General features: G+C 42.2%; 1 protein-coding gene across 1 annotated transcript in view; it reads right to left on the bottom strand.

Annotated features, from left to right (window-relative positions):
* TTN (titin) overlaps positions 1-17,339 on the bottom strand; it is a 282,010-nt gene that overhangs the window by 34,581 nt on the left and 230,090 nt on the right. Inside the window, exon 264 of the mRNA XM_080669120.1 lies at positions 166-17,271. Within this exon, the coding sequence (XP_080525246.1) occupies positions 166-17,271 (17,106 nt within the window). The remainder of the gene's footprint in view (positions 1-165; positions 17,272-17,339) is intronic.

Here is a 17,339-nt window from a genome sequence, read left to right as displayed (position 1 = left end):
TCTTATATTTTTATCAAAAATTTTCTCTATTAGAGATTTCATTTTGTATGAATTGTTTGAGGTGTGAACCAAAAGCATTTAAGATTAAACAGTAATTAGAATGATTCACACTATTCTAGGAAAATTAATATGAATTTGCAGATTTTCTTTGTTCTTAAAACATACCTGTTATTTTTACTCCTTCCTGTGTTTCAGCTGGTGCACCAACACCAAACTCATTTTCTCCAAAGACTCTGAAGTAGTAGATCGCCCCTTCTTGTAGGTTGGTAACTTTGTAGGAGAGGCGGTTACAATTGTTGGTTACAGAGACCCACGCTTTCTTACTGGCCTCACGTTTTTCTATGTGGTAATTCTTCACTGGTGCTCCACCATCATTTTCAGGCACATCCCAGGATACCACAGCAGACTCTTTGGTGACATCATGTACAGAAATATTGGCTGGAGGACCAGGAGAATCTAAAACTTTGACAACTAAGGTCAGTGAAGCAGCATTCAAATGATTCTGAATTGTTAATGTGTATTTTCCAGAATCATTTCGGTTGGCATTTTCAATAGTAAGTGAGGTACGAGAGTCTGTGGAATCAATATAAGCTCGAATGCGGAGGTCAGTGTCTGGTTTACTCCATGAGACATTAGGTATTGGTCTGCCTCGGAAAGGCACAGTCATGGTGAATGAGGCACCAGCCTTGACAATCAAGGTCTTCTTCATTTCACTGTCAAGATCAAATACAGGTTCTTCTTCTCTTTCTTTTGCTATCTGGGGATCAGAACTATCACTGGGATCACTAGCACCCATCTTATTGACAGATCTTACTCTGAAAATATATTCGGCTCCTGTTGTTAGTCCATTTATTGTATATTCTGTGCCTCTTAAGCTCTGAATAGCAATTGTCCAGTCAGTTTCATCGGATGTTTTGTATTCTACAGTGTATCCAGTTATTGGGGCCCCACCATCAAATAAAGGCTTAACCCAGCTAATAGTTATATTTGTCTTGCCAGAGTCTACAACTTTCGGTTTGGATGGAGGAGATGGTAAGAACACTGGATCTTCTGCCCGAATTAAGGGAGAGGTTTCACTTGGAAGGCTTAGGCCAGCAGCATTTTCTGCAAAAACCCTATACTCATATTCACATCCTTCTCGGAGACCTGTTGATTTCACTCGCAAATCATAAACTGGTTTTTTGTTTACACGCACCCATCGTAGACCATTTTTCTCTCGCCTTTCAATGATATATCCAGAGATCTCACTCCCTCCATCACTCTCAGGTCTCGACCAGCAAAGTGTCATGAACTCTTTGGTTACAGATGTAATTTCCAAAGATGTGGGAGGACTCGGGACTGTAAATGGGTCTAGTGCCTTTACAGCCACACTCTCTAGGGGCTCACCAACACCATATTTATTAACACCTGTTACTCTAAAGATGTATTCATTGCCTTTGAGTAATTTGGTTATTTTACAGGATGTTGTCTTTAACTCTCCTTCACATATTGTCCATGCAAGGCGGCTTGTTTCACGTTTTTCTACAATGTAATGGTCGATACTTGCACCGCCATCTTCTTGGGGAGGTCCCCAGGAAAGAGAGCATTTCTCAGAGGTGAGGCCATTTATCTCAATCGGTCCTGCTGGTGGGCCAGGCTTATCAAGTACCTTGCAATTAACTGCCATAGACCGAGTTCCTGCAACATTCTTCAGTGTTAGTATATACTGCCCAGTGTCTCGTCTGACACAGTCTTTCACTGTTAACGAAGTATGATAGTCCGTTGAGACAATTTCTGTTCTTGCCCTTTCTTCAATTTCTACACCATCCTTGGTCCAGGAAACTACTGGCAGAGGTCGCCCTGCAATGTCAGCATTTATCTTAAGGACTTCTCCAGCTTTGACAACAATAACATCTCGGAACTTGACATCCATCATAATTCTTGGAGCCTCGACATCGTCTTTAACTGTAATAGGTCCAGTGGATTCAGAGGGTTCACTAACTGAGTCAGCAGCATTCCTTGCAAAAACCCGGAATTCATAACGCTGATCTTCAGTAAGTTCAGTTACTTCAAAGTATGTTTCTTGTACGTTAGTAAAATTGCACTTCAGCCACCGGCCATCTGGTAGTTCTCTACGTTCAATAATGTATCCTGTGATCTTAGCTCCACCATCATAACGTGGTTTAGACCATTTAAGTGACACTGATTTTCTTGTGATATTTGTGACTTCAGGTTGTCCAGGAGGGTCACAGGGATCTCGTGCAGGGACTGGTTCACAAGCTTTACTGCATTTGCCGATTCCAGCAATATTCACAGCATATACACGGTACTCATACATCAGTCCTTCATCAAGGCCGGAGACTTTCATTTGAGTATTGGGGATGAGAATTTTATTTGCTTTTGACCAAAGAATACTGCTTCTTTCTTTATACTCAAGGTGATATCCAATTACTTGACTTCCTCCATCATTAACTGGTACTTGCCAGCTGACCATCATGGTAGATTTTGTGGCATGCACAACTTTAGGTGTACCAGGAGGCCCTGGGGGACTGAATGGATACTCTGCAACAATAGCTGAAGATTCACTGTAGGAGCTCTTTCCATAGCGATTTTCTGCACAGACACGGAACTGATACTCACTCCCTGTTGTCAGACGCACTATTTTAATGGATGTTCTTGCAACTGCTTGTGAAACTACATGCCATGTTGTGGAAGTAGTTTCTCTCTTTTCAACAATATAATTGCTAATTTGGCAGCCACCATCATATTCTGGAGGATTCCAAGAAATAGTTATATTGTCACAGCTAACCTCATCAATACGTATAGGTCCTGGAGGTCCTGGTTTGTCAAGGACAATTACTGTAATAGGAACTGTTATGGATCCAGCACTGTTTGAAACACATAATTCGTAAGTTCCAACATCTTCCCTTGAAGCTTCCTTAATAGACAGTGATGTTACAGTCTTTGAAGAAGTAACATTGACTCTGGTTGTCTCCTTAAGAATCTGGCCATCTTTTTTCCAGCTTATCGTAGCTTGAGGTCTTCCTTTGAATGGAATATCAATCTTAAGCTGGTCTCTAGCCTTTACATTGAAAGTATTGAAAGGAAGCTCAACTGAAGGCTCTATTTCAATATCCCTTGCAATTACTGGCACTCCAAGTTGTCTTGAATCACTTCTTCCTTTTTCATTAACTGCAGCTACCCTGAAGACATACTCTTCTCCTGTAGTTAGGCCAGATACAGTTGCTTCTAGAGTCTTAACTTGTGTGCAAGTGCTCCATTTCTCACTCCCTTTAGTCTGCATTTCAACTACATAACCAGTAATTTTGCTGCCACCATCACTTTCTGGTTTTTCCCACTTAATTGTAGCTGTGTTACGAGTCACATCAACAAGAGTTACTCTTCCAGGTGGGAGGGGTGGTTCAGAAGCTTTGATGGGCTCAGTTGTTTCAGCTGGCAAACCAATCCCATATTCATTGGACGCCAAGACACGGAAGTAGTAAGAACATCCTTCTTGTAGATTTTCAATTTTAAAAGTGTTCTTAGTGCAATTGTTTGTCACGGTAGCATATGCTTTCCTTGTAGCTTCTCGTTTTTCAACGATGTAGTTTGTAATCTTAGCTCCTCCATCAATAAGTGGTGGTTCCCAAGACAATGTCACTGAGTCTTTCTTCACTTCTCTTACAGTCAAATTCTCTGGGGCACTTGGTGAGTCAAGAACTCTGACATTAACAAAAGCTGTTTTGGAGCCACTGTTATTTTCTAGTGTCAGATTATACCGGCCACTGTCAAATCTGGTAACATTATCAATGACCAACATTGTATATGAGCTGGTCACCTCAATCTGGGCCCTCTCAGTGAGAATGGCATCAGCCTTTTCCCATTTAACTTCAGGTTCCGGTCGACCTTTGATAGTGACAAATAAGCGTAAAGTAGTACTTGCACGGAGAATGACCACCTTTCTGAGATCAGCATCAAGTTCTATTTCTGGTGGCTCTAGCCGATCTTTAGCAATGACCGAACCAGGTATAGTTGCAGGTTCACCTACACCTTCAGAATTGATGGCACAAATACGGAAATTATATTCAGTATTTTCTTTAAGCTCAGTCACTGTGAACTGCTTTCCTTGTAATCCTGTTGGTGGAGTGCAAGTTGTCCATTCATCAGCAGTGGCTTCTTTGACTTCAATAACATAGCCCTTAACAGGTGCACCACCATCGTAAATTGGCTTATTCCATGCCAGGGAGACAGAGGACCTAGAAGTGTCTGTCACTTTTGGATTACTTGGTGGACCTGGTGGGTACAAAGCATCACATGCACGATAGAAAACAGATGGCTCACTAGGTTCACCCACACCTGCTGCATTTTCAGCAGCAACTCTGAATTCATAGGAATGACCTTCGGTGAGGCCAGTTACCCTCATTCGGAGGTCTGTTAGTGTTTTCTTGTTACACTTGATCCATCTGATGCCTTCCTTATCTCGTTTTTCAAGAATATAACCCTCAATTTCAGCACCTCCGTCATCCACTGGGCGTGTCCATGTTACCACCATAGAATCTTTGGTGATTGCTGAGACTTCAGGTGGTGAAGGAGGACCTGGTGGCTTATAAGGATTACAGGCTATGACAGGCTCAGATTCCAAGGGCTCTCCAATGCCATACTTATTAACAGCCATGACACGGAAAATGTACTCGTTACCAGGAAGAAGTTTAGTGACTTTGTAGTTAAGGGCCTGTACCTCAGTTGAAACCTGGGTCCAGGAAAGCCTGCTTGTCTCTCTCTTTTCAATGATGTAATGTGAAATATTAGCACCGCCGTCTTGTAAAGGTGGGTTCCATGCCAGGTAACATTTTTCAGCAGTAACCCCAGAAACTTTGAGAGGCCCTTCAGGAGGCCCTGGCCTGTCAAGTACCTTTACAGTGATTGGTATAGACTTTGTACCGCCTACATTGCTCAGTTTCAGAATGTATTGTCCTCCATCAGTACGTATGCAGTCTTTGACAATGAGAGTTGTTTTCTGAATAGTAGATTTGATTTCCATCCTAGCAGCTGTTTCTTCAATCTCTTTTCCATCTTTTAACCAAATAACATCAGGTATAGGTTTGCCGCGGATATCAGCTTCAAGGACAAAAGTCTCTCCTGCGTGAACAATGATGACATCTCTATATTTTGGATCTAGTGAGGCGTTTGGTGCATCAATTTCATCTCTTGCAGTAATGGCACCCGTGCTTTCAGATGGTTCACTAAAGTTGCCAGCTGCATTTCTTGCAATTACTCTAAATTCATATCTTTGGTCTTCTACAAGTCCACTCACTGTAAATTCAGTTTCTAATACATTGGTAAAGCTGGCTTTCATCCAACGGCCATCAGGTAGGTCTTTCTTTTCTACAATGTAACCTGTTATTTTGCTACCACCATCATAGGCAGGTTTCTTCCACGTTAGTGTGACACTGTTTCTTGTAATAACAATGGCTTCAGGGCGACCAGGTGGGTCACATGGATCACGAGCAACAAAACATTCGGACACTTTGCTAGGCTTACCGATGCCAACAATATTTTCAGCAGAAACTTTGAACTCATACTCAAGGCCTTCATCAAGCCCCGTTGTTTTGAATTTGGTATCTTGAATGGGACTCTTATTTAATTTGATCCATAAAATGCTGTTCTTTTCTTTTTGTTCTAGATGATAGCCAATAACTCTGCTACCTCCATCATTAACTGGCTCATGCCACTGAACAAGCATTTGATCTTTTGAGATTGATGTCACAAAAGGAGTTCCAGGTGGTCCAGGTACTTTAAATGGATATTGTACAACAACTGGTTTAGAATCCAGAGAGGTACTTTTTCCATACCTGTTTTCAGCAAAAATTCTAAACTGGTATTCTGTGCCTGTTTTTAGTTTGCTTATTTTAATTGTTGTTCTTGCAACTGTTGCTGATACCATCTGCCAAGTGGTAGTGGTTGTATCGCGCTTTTCTACAATGTAGTTGCTGATTTGGCAGCCACCAGTATAGGCTGGAGGTTCCCAAGATATGACCACAAAGTCTGCAGTAACTTCATCAAACCGAACTGGTCCAACTGGAGGTCCAGGCTTTTCCAAAACGATAATGCTGAGATTTTCTGATGCCTCACCTGCACTATTTGTTGCTGTTATGGTGTATTTTCCAAAGTCATCTTTGTTACTTTCTTTAATGTGCAAAATAGTGGAAGTAGCTGTTTCCTCAATATTTACTCTTGTTGTCTGTTTAAGAGTCTCACCATCTTTGATCCATGAAATTTTAGGTCTTGGTCGGCCAATAACTGGAATTTCAATTTTAAGATCTTCTCCAGCTTGGACAGTATATGTGTTAAATGGCAACTTAAGACTAGGCTGTATAGTCAAGTCCTTGGCTATGACCGGAACACCAAGCACTCTTGGATCACTTTTTCCTTTCTCATTGTAAGCCTTGACACGGAACTGATACTCTTGTCCAGAACTCAAACCAGTAACAACTGCATTACAGACTTTGGATTCGGCCACAACACTCCATTTTTCAGTTCCCTTGGACTGCATTTCAACAACATACCCCAGGATTCTGCTACCACCATCATGTTCAGGTTTCTCCCACATAAGTGATGCACTGGTCTGAGACACATCAGTGAGTGTAACCTTTCCTGGTGGGGAAGGAGGTTCAGCAGCTTTCACAGCATCAACAGTTTCTACTGGAACACCAACTCCAAATTCATTTTCAGCCATAACTCTAAAGTAATAAATGGATCCTTCGGTAAGATTCTCAACTTTAAAGCTTGTTTTGCTGCATTTATTGCTCACATTAGCATACGCTTTTCTGGTTGACTCACGTTTGTCAATTACATAGTTCTTGATCTTTGCACCTCCATCAATGATGGGTGGTTCCCACACCAGGGTGACAGAGTCTTTTTTCACTTCTTTGACTGTCAAATTCTGTGGTGGTCCTGGGGTATCCAGAACTTTCACAGTCACAAAAGCAGATTTAGATCCACTGCTGTTTTCCAGCTTGAGAATATATTTTCCAGCATCATTTCTATCACAGTTATCTATTGATAGATGGGTATAGTTTACACCCTTTTCAATTTGAACCTTATCTGTGAATTCACCTTCCTCTCGAGACCAAGTGATCTCAGGTGTTGGACGGCCTTTGAATGGGATATGAATTCTGGCAGATCCACCAGCTCTTACAACAATCCCTTTCCTTAATTCAGAATCAAGGTCAAGTTCGGGTGCTTCCAGTTTATCTTCTGGTTTCACTGTACCAGGAACTGATGTAGCCTCACCTAAGCCAACTTTATTGAGGGCACAGACTCGTATTTTATACTCTTGGTGTTCAATGAGTTTTGAAATTTCAAATCGAGTGGCTTTCAGGCCAGTTGGTGGAGTAACTATTTGCCATTCCTCTTCGTCTGCTTTACAGATTTCTACTACATATCCCAGGATCTCACTGCCACCATCATAGATGGGTTTACCCCAGGCAACTGTAATTGAATTTTTAGTGGTGTCTACAGCGTGTGCATTGGTGGGTGGGCCAGGTTTAAACACAGGATCGCAAGCCTTATAATAAACTGTCGCTGGACTTGGTTCTCCAACTCCAGCAGCATTTTCTGCAGAGACTCGGAATTCATACTCATGATCTTCTGTTAATCCTGTCACTCTTAGACGCAAATCCGTAATGCGGCGTTTATTACATTTTATCCACCTAATACCACTTCTGTCTCTTTTCTCTACAATGTAACCAATAATCTCACTTCCACCATCACTATCTGGACGGTTCCAACAGACAGTCATGGAGTCCTTGGCAATGTTCGTGACTTCCAGGCTTTTTGGTGGTCCAGGGAGCACAAACGGATTTTTCATTAGTACTGGTGCAGATTCCAAAGGCTCTCCAACACCATATTTGTTGACAGCCATTATACGGAAAATATATTCATTTCCTTCTAAGAGTTTGGTTACTTTCAGAGAGTTGGTCACAACTTGGGAACCAACCACAGTCCAGGCAAGTCGACTCGTTTCTCTCTTTTCAACAACATAGTGAGAAATGTCACTGCCACCATCTTGTAGTGGTGGAGACCATGTTAAAGTGCATTTTTCAGCAGTGACTCCAGTAACCTGAACTGGTCCTTCTGGAGGTCCCGGTCTATCTAACACTTTCACATTTACTGGGAATGACTTAGAACCTGCAACATTGGAGGCTCTTAAAATATACTGTCCACCATCAATTCTAATGGCATCTTTTATAATAAGTAAAGCCTTGAAATCTGTGTTTTTTATTTCACATCTAGCAGATTCTTCAACTTCTTTATCTCCCCTTAACCACTCAATGGTAGGCAGGGGCTTCCCATGGACATCAGCCTCAAGCCTGAATGTTTCTCCAGCATTCACCACAATTGTGTCTCTGAATTTTGGATCCATTGAAATTCGTGGGAGTTCAACCTCATCCTTGGCAGTTATTGGTCCAGTACTGTCAGAGGGTTTACTTACTGTACCAGCTGCATTCTTTGCAATGACTCTGAATTCATATCTTTGATCTTCAGTAAGACCTGACACAGTAAATTGAGTTTCAATGACATTTGTGAAACTAGCTTTCATCCAACGACCCTCAGGCAAATCACGTTTTTCTACAATGTAACCTGTAATCATACTTCCACCATCATATACGGGTTTGGTCCATTGTAAAGTGATCTCATTTCTTTTAACGATTATTGCTTCTGGGGTTCCTGGTGGGTCACAGGGATCTCTGGCTACATAGCATTCAGAATTCTTGCTTGCTTTGCCTACACCAACAATATTTTCAGCATAAACTCTGAATTCATACTCAATGCCTTCTTCAAGATTGACTGCTTTAAACTGGGTGTCATGAATAATAGTTTTGTTGACTTTTGTCCACAAAATACTATTTCTTTCCTTTTTTTCAAGGTGGTAACCTATAACTGGGCTTCCGCCATTATTGATTGGTTCATGCCACTGTACAACCATGGAATCTTTGGAAATGGCTGTGACAAATGGTGTGCCTGGAGGGCCAGGTTCTTTGTAGGGATATTGAGCTACAATTGGACTAGAGTCCAAGCCAAAGCTTTGTCCATATCTATTTTCAGCAAATATTCTGAATTGATATTCTGTACCAGTTTTCAGTTTGGTTACTTTGAGTGTAGTTCTGGCAACAGTAGCAGAAACAACATCCCATACAGTGGTGGTTGTATCTCTTTTCTGAACAATGTAGTTGGTGATCTGGCAACCCCCGGTATATAATGGAGGGTTCCAAGATAATGTAATACTTTCAGCACTGACTTCATCAAATTTAACAGGTCCTTTTGGAGGATCAGGTTTATCTAGAGTTATAATTTCAATGGATGCTGTTTTCTGACCAACAATATTAGCAACTGTGATTCCATAATGTCCACCATCATCCTTATGAGTGTCTTTAATACTGAGTACAGTGAGGTCAAGTGAATCTGTAACATTGATTCTTGTAGTCTGCTTCAGTGGAGCACCATCTTTAGTCCATGTAATGGTTGGCTTAGGACGTCCAGAAATCGGCACTTCTATTTTCAAATCTTGTCCAACTTGTACACTATAGTTATTGAATGCAGGTCTTACATCTGGCTCAATGACCAGATCTTTAGCAACTATTGGAACTGCAAGGGATCTAGGATCACTTCTCCCCTTTTCATTTACAGCAACAACCCTAAAAAGATATTCTTCTCCCTGAGTTAGGTTGGTAATTACTGCTTCAAGAGACTTGACTCGTGCACACTCTGACCATTTCTCACTTTGTTTAGCTTGCATTTCCACAATATACTGAATTATTTTACTGCCACCATCATGTTCAGGCTTTGTCCAACTCAAGGAGACACTGTTTCTGGTGACATCATCCACAGTTATTTTTCCTGGAGGTTGTGGGACTTCTGCAACCTTAATTGGATCAGCAGTGCGGGCAGGAAGGCCAATACCATACTCATTTTCAGCTGTGACTCTAAAGTAATAACTGCAACCTTCTTGGAGCTGATCAATTTTCCAAGAGTTCTTATGGCAATTTGTTACAACTGCAGCATATGATTTTCTTGTGGCTTCACGTTTCTCAACAATGTAATTTTTTATTTTGGAGCCACCATCCAGCAAAGGAGGTTCCCATGTAATGGATACTGAGTCTTTTGTGATTTCTGTGACTTTCAGGTTAACAGGTGGACTTGGTGTGTCTAGGACTCTCACAGTAACAAAGGCAGACTTTGTTCCACTGCTGTTTTCTAAGGTGAGTGTATATTTTCCACTATCATATCGGTTGACATTGTCAAGAACCAGAGAGGTGAAACTGCTAGTGACATCAATTATAGCTGCATCTCGGATTTCACCATCCATTTTCCCCCATTTCACTTCTGGTGTAGGACGACCTTTAATAGGAACAAATAACCTTAAGGAGCCACCTGCCCTTATATTTATAATTTTCCTTAGTTCTAGGTCAAGATCAATGTCTGGTGCTTCCAATTTTTCTTCCACTAGAACAGGTCCAGGGACATCAGCATGCTCTCCAACTCCAGCTTTATTAACAGCACAGATGCGGAAGTTGTACTCATGCTTTTCCAACAGCTTCTCTACTTCTAAGTTTGTTTTATTGATTCCAGTTGGTGGAGTGCACATTGTCCATTCACCAACACTCACATCACATTGTTCAACAATGTATCCTTGAATTTCACAGCCACCATCATATATTGGTTTGCTCCAAGAAAGGAAGACAGAAGATCTGGTAATATCTGTGACTTTTGGATTGTTTGGGGGTCCTGGTTTATAAATGGGATCACAAGCCTTTTGGTAAACGGAAGGTGGGCTTGGTTCACTAAGTCCAGCAGCATTCTCAGCTGACACTCTGAATTCATAACTGTGATTTTCTATGAGTCCAGTTACCCTCAAGCGCAATTCCCCAATCAAACGTTTGTGGCATCTTGTCCATCGAATGCCCTCTTTATCTCGTTTTTCAAGAACATATCCAAGAATTTCACTGCCACCATCAGAAGCTGGCCTTTCCCATACAACAATCATTGAGTCCTTGGTCACTGCCGTGATTTCTGGAGCCTTTGGTGCATCTGGTACTACAAATGGATTCTTAGCAATTACTGGCTCAGATTCAAGAGGTTCGCCAACACCATATTTGTTTACAGCCATTATACGAAACATATATTCATTGCCTTCAAGAAGCTTAGTCACCTTGCAGCTGAGAGTTTGCACATTGGCATCAACCACAGTCCAAACTAAGCGGCTGGTTTCTCTCCTTTCCACAATATAATTTATGATATCACTCCCGCCATCCTGTAGTGGGGGTTTCCAAGCCAGTGTGCATTTTTCTGCTGTAACTCCCGTTATAACAACAGGTCCTTCAGGTGGCCCTGGTTTATCAAGAACTTTGACATTTACAGTAACTGATCTCTCGCCTGCAACATTTTTGGCCGTCAGTATGTAATTTCCACTGTCAACACGTACTGCATCCTTTACACTGAGACTGGTGGCAAAGTCAGTGCTCTTTATTTCTAATCGAGTTGTATTTGATAGCTCCTGATCACCTTTTATCCATTGAATAGTTGGTATTGGTTTGCCATGAACATCTGCATCAATCTTGAAGAATTCACCAGCATGGACCACAATTGTTTCTTTGTATTTGGGATCCATACTTATTCTTGGTGGATCTACCTCATCTCTTGCTGTTATTGCTCCTGTGCTTTCTGATGGCTCGCTAAACACTCCTGCGGCATTTCGAGCTATAACCCGGAACTCATACCTATGATCTTCAACTAGGCCAGTTACTTCAAATTGAGTGTCAATGACATTTGTAAAACTAGCTTTCATCCAACGGCCCTCAGGTAGTTCTTTCTTCTCAACAATATAACCAGTGATCTTGCTTCCGCCATCATAGGTGGGTTTCTTCCACTGAAGAGTCACAGAATTCCGTGTGACAATGATTGCCTTTGGCCTCCCTGGTGGATCACATGGGTCACGAGCTACATAGCATTCTGACACTTTGCTTGGCTTGCCAATGCCCACAATGTTCTCTGCAGAGACTCTAAATTCATATTCAATGCCTTCCTCGAGGCCAGTTGTTTTAAACTTGGTTTGAGGAATAGGCGTTTTATTCAACTTAACCCAGAGGATGCTATTTCTTTCTTTGCGTTCTAGATGATAGCCAATGACTTTGCTACCTCCATCATTGACTGGCTCATTCCATCGTACTTCCATGCTCTCCTTGGAGGAGAGCGTTACAAATGGTGTGCCAGGAGGACCAGGAACTTTGAATGGATACTGGGCTACAATAGGCTCTGAATTGAGGTAGGTGCTCTTTCCATATCTGTTTTCAGCTGCAATCCTAAACTGATATTCACATCCAGTCTTTAATCTGCAAGCTTTTATTGTTGTCCTTGCAACAGTAGCTGACACAATTTGCCAGGTGGTTGTGGAAGTGTCCCGTTTTTCTACAATGTAATTATTGATAGAACTTCCACCATCATATTTAGGTGGGCCCCAGGAAAGAGTAATACTATCAGCCGTCACTTCATCTATTTTAACTGGTCCAGTTGGAGGCCCTGGTTTGTCAAGAACAACAATATTAAGAATTTCAGTAGCTTCACCAGCTGAGTTTGTCAGTTTAACCGTGTAATGTCCAACATCTTCTCGGCAGGCTTCCTTTATTGTCAATAATGAATTATTTTCTGTGCTCTCTGCATTTACTCTAGTTGTCTGCTTCAGTGGCACCTCATCTTTGAGCCAGGTGACAGCTGGTGGAGGACGTCCAATGAATGGAACATCAACTTTTAGGTCTTCACCTGCCAGTACAGTGAAAGTATTGAAGAGGAGTTTGAAGGCTGGTGGAATGACAAGATCTTTGGCAATTACTGGAACACTCAGTTGTCTAGGATCACTGATGCCCTTTTCATTCTGAGCTGAAACACGGAAAGAGTATTCTTCACCCTGAATTAATCCAGTTATAGTGGCTTCAGTGACTTTGACCGTGGCACACGTGACCCATTTGTCACTGCCTTTGCTCTGCATCTCTACAATATAGCCTAGAATTCGGCTGCCTCCATCATGCTCTGGTTTCTCCCAAGAAAGCGACACGCTGTTTCTTGTGACATCCACCAAAGTTATTTTGCCTGGAGGAAGAGGTCGTTCTGATGCTTTCACAGATTCTGCAGTTTCAGCAGGCAGCCCGATGCCATATTCATTTTCAGCAAGAACCCTGAAATAGTAACTACAGCCTTCTTGAAGCTGGTCTACCTTCCAGGAAGTCTTGTGGCAATTTGTTGCAACAGTTGAATATGCTTTTCTTGTTGATTCCCGCTTTTCAACAATGTAGTTCTTTATTTTTGAACCTCCATCAAGGAGAGGAGGCTCCCATGTCAATGTGACAGATGTCTTAGTGACCTCCTTTACCTTCAGATCCTGTGGAGGGCCTGGTGTATCCAGTACTCTAACATTGACAAATGCAGATTTGCTGCCTGAGCTGTTTTCTAAGGTTAGTATGTATTTGCCACTGTCGAATCTGTTTACATTTCCAACAATAAGCAGGGTGTAAGAGCTTGTGGAATCAATGGTAGCTTTATCCAAAGATTCTCCATGTTCCCGGCTCCACTTCACCTCAGGCGCAGGCCTGCCTTTGATTGGAACAAAAAGTCTCAGGGTACAGCAAGCTCTTATAGTAACAACTTTGCGCAGGTCAGCATCCAGTTCAATCTCTGGAGGCAGCAACCTGTCTTCAGCCTTTGGAGTTCCAGGAACAAGTGCAGGTTCTCCAATTCCTTCAGAATTCATGGCATAGATTCGGATTTTATACTCCTGATTCTCTATGAGATTGGTGATGGTGTAAGAAGTTGCCTTGAGTCCAGCTGGTGGAGTGACAATCTGCCATTCATCTTCCTCTGGAAGGGCAATCTCAACCATATACCCGGTGATTTCTGAGCCGCCATCATAGATGGGTTTATTCCAAGCAATTGAAATGGATGATCTGCTTGAATCTAGAACACGTGGGTTACCTGGTGGGCCAGGTTTAAACACAGCATCACAAGCCTTATAAAATGGACTGGTAGAGCTTGGTGCACTAATTCCAGCAGCATTCTCAGCCATAATTCTGAATTCATATTCATGTCCTTCGGTCAGTCCAGACACTTTAAATCTTAAATCAGTAACAGTTTTTTTGTTGCATTTCACCCAGCGTTGCCCAGCTTTATCACGCCGTTCCACAATATAGTTTATGATTTCACTTCCACCATCAGAATCAGGATGTCCCCAGCAGACAACCATTGAATCTTTAGTAATAGTTGTGACTTCAGGGTTTTTGGGTGGATCAGGGGGTCCATAAGGATCCACTGCAAGCACAGGTTCTGATTCCAGTGGCTCTCCAACTCCATATTTATTTACTGCCATAACGCGGAAGATGTATTCATTGCCTTTCAAAAGTTTAGTAACCTTTAGTTTTGTTACTTGGACTTCTGCGGCTACATTTGTCCATGCCAATCTGCTGGTTTCACGTTTCTGAACCACATAATGATCAATTTTGGCACCTCCATCATCCAGTGGAGGCAACCAGGACAATACACATTTTTCTGATGTCACCTCGGATACAGCTAAAGGTCCTTCCGGTGGGCCTGGTCTATCAAGAACTTTGACATTGAAAATATGTTTGGCAAAACCCCCAGGATTAGTTGCTGTAAGGGTATAGGCACCACCATCCCTTCTTGATGAATCCTTGTTTACCAGATTAGTAGAGAAGTCCGCAATTTTTATTTCTAATTTCCCTGTGCCTTCCAGCTCCTTTCCATCTTTGGTCCATTCCATTGTTGGAGGAGGGCGACCTGAAACATCAGCTTCCAGCTTGAATGCTTCACCTGCTTTTAGTATAATTGTGTCCTTAAATTTAATATCCACCATGATTCTTGGTGCTTCAATGTCATCCCTGCACGTGATAGCATCTGATGGCTCAGATGGTGGACTAATAGCACCAGCAGCATTTTTGGCAATCACGCGGAATTCATATGCAGCATCTTCTGTTAGGCCACTGACTGTAAATTCATTCTCCAAAATGTTGCTGAAGTTGGCCTTCAGCCACCGTCCATTAGGAAGGTCTCTCTTTTCAACTATATAACTAGTAATTTTAAAGCCTCCAGTATATTCAGGCTTAGCCCATTTAAGTGTCACAGTGTGTCTAGTAATATTAAGAGGAACTGGTTTCCCAGGTGGGTCGATGGGATCCAAAGCAAGCATGGGTTCAGATGGCTTGCTCGGCTTGCTTTTGCCTGCCATGTTTTCTGCAATCACTCGGAACTCATAAGCAATACCATCTGTAAGTCCAGTTGATTTGAAAATGTTGCCTGGTACTAATGTTTTGCTCACAGTCTGCCAGAGTATACCATTTCGTTCTTTTCTTTCAATGTGGTATCCTAAAATGGGGCTTCCACCATCGGAGAGAGGTTCATGCCAGCTAATTGTCATTGAGTCCTTGGTAACTGCAGTTACCTGAGGGGTACCAGGAGGCCCAGGAACCTTAAATGGATAATTGGCAACTACTGATGTGGATGTGATGCCTGGTCCAACTCCATATCTATTTTGAGCTTTTACCCGGAATTGATATTCCACCCCGGTAGTAAGGCGGGTGGCTTTATAGGTAGTGCGTATAACAGTGCTTGCTAATTCAGTCCATGTAGTACTGTCAGTCTGTCGTATTTCTACTACATAGTTGCTTATTGGTACACCTCCATCGTTCTCAGGTGGGTCCCAAGAGAAGGTTATAAAATCAGATGAAACTTCATCGAATTTGATTGGTCCAGTAGGTGGTCCTGGAATATCATGGACTTGAATGGTGATGACATCACCAACCTCTCCTACAATGTTCCTTGCAGTTAATGGATAGGGCCCACTATCACTTCTTACACACTCGTTGATATTTAAGATGGTTGACGTTGCTGTATTTTCAAAATTAACTCTCTGTGTCTGTTTAAGAATCTGGTCTCCTTTTTTCCATGTCACTGTGGGCTTTGGTCGGCCAAGCACTGGAATTTCTACTTTGATGTTGTCACCAGCTCTGGCAATGACTAATTTCTGGTAAATGCCACGGAGATCCAATTCTGGGAGCATTGTCTGCTCCTTGACAATGACAGGTCTGCTTTCTCTAGGGGCACTTCGCCCTGCGCTGTTCACTGCCATCACTTGGAAGGTGTACTCTTCCCCTTCAGTGAGATTCTTCACCACACATTCTAACCCTTTCACGGTTGTAATGTGGGTCCACTGGTCAGAGCCTTTTCTTTGGGCTTCAATCACATAGCCAGTGATCTTACTGCCACCATCGTGTTTTGGTTTGGGCCATGCCAGGCTGACCGTGCTCTTGGTTATGTCCATGATGTTCAGACTTTCTGGAGGTAAAGGTGCTTCGGAGGCTTTCACAGGTTCTGTTGTTTCTGTTGGGTCACCAATTCCATATTCATTCTCTGCCATCACTCTGAAGAAGTATTCACATCCTTCGGTCAAGCCGGTAACTTTATATGTGCATTTATGGCACTTAGTGGAGACTGTGGTGTAAGATTTTCGTGTTGCTTCTCGTTTCTCCACAATATAGTTTGTTATACGTGAGCCCCCATCTACCAGAGGGAGGTCCCAGTGCAGGGTGACACTGTCCTTTGTGATGTCAGTAGGCCTCAGGTTAAGGACGGGTCCTGGTGTATCCAAGACTCTGACGTTGACAAAGCCACTTTTCTTCCCAGCAGGATTTTCGATAGTCATCACAAATTTACCGGTATCATATCTGTTACATTCCGGGATAATCAGAAGAGTGAATGATTCTGTGTTTTCAATGTTCGCTCGGGTTTTAAGGTTGATATCATCTTTGGTCCATGTCACTTCAGGAGCAGGACGACCTTTGATTGGCACAAATATTCTAATACTGAGTCCTGCTCTAACAACAAGGGTTCTTCGAAGCTCAGCATCTAGTTCGAAATCAGGAGCCATTTCCCTTTCCACAATTTCAACATCTGGAACCAGTGCTGGCTCCCCAACACCTGCATCATTGATGGCACTGATTCTAAAATTGTATTTTTCTTTAGTCTGAAGATCAGGGACAACAAACTCAGTGATTCTGAGGGCAGTTCCTGTGGTATCTTTTATCCAGGCCTCCTCTCCTACTTTTTGATGCTCTACAATATAGCCAGTGATTTCAAGTCCACCATCATAATGAGGCTTGCCCCATGCTAAAGAAGCAGATTTCTTCGTAGTATCAGTGACACGTGCATTTGAAGGTGGTCCTGGAGGATCTGAAAGGAAACCAAAACACAAAAATATATATTAAGAGTTTGACTTATAGCTAAATTATATAAAATAT

The sequence above is a fragment of the Plecotus auritus genome, assembly GCF_963455305.1.
Source record: "Plecotus auritus genome assembly, chromosome: 5".
NCBI classification, from domain to species: Eukaryota; Metazoa; Chordata; class Mammalia; order Chiroptera; family Vespertilionidae; genus Plecotus; species Plecotus auritus.
The sequence above is the reverse complement of the archived record's forward strand: the minus strand, read 5'-3'. Positions and strand labels throughout refer to the sequence as shown.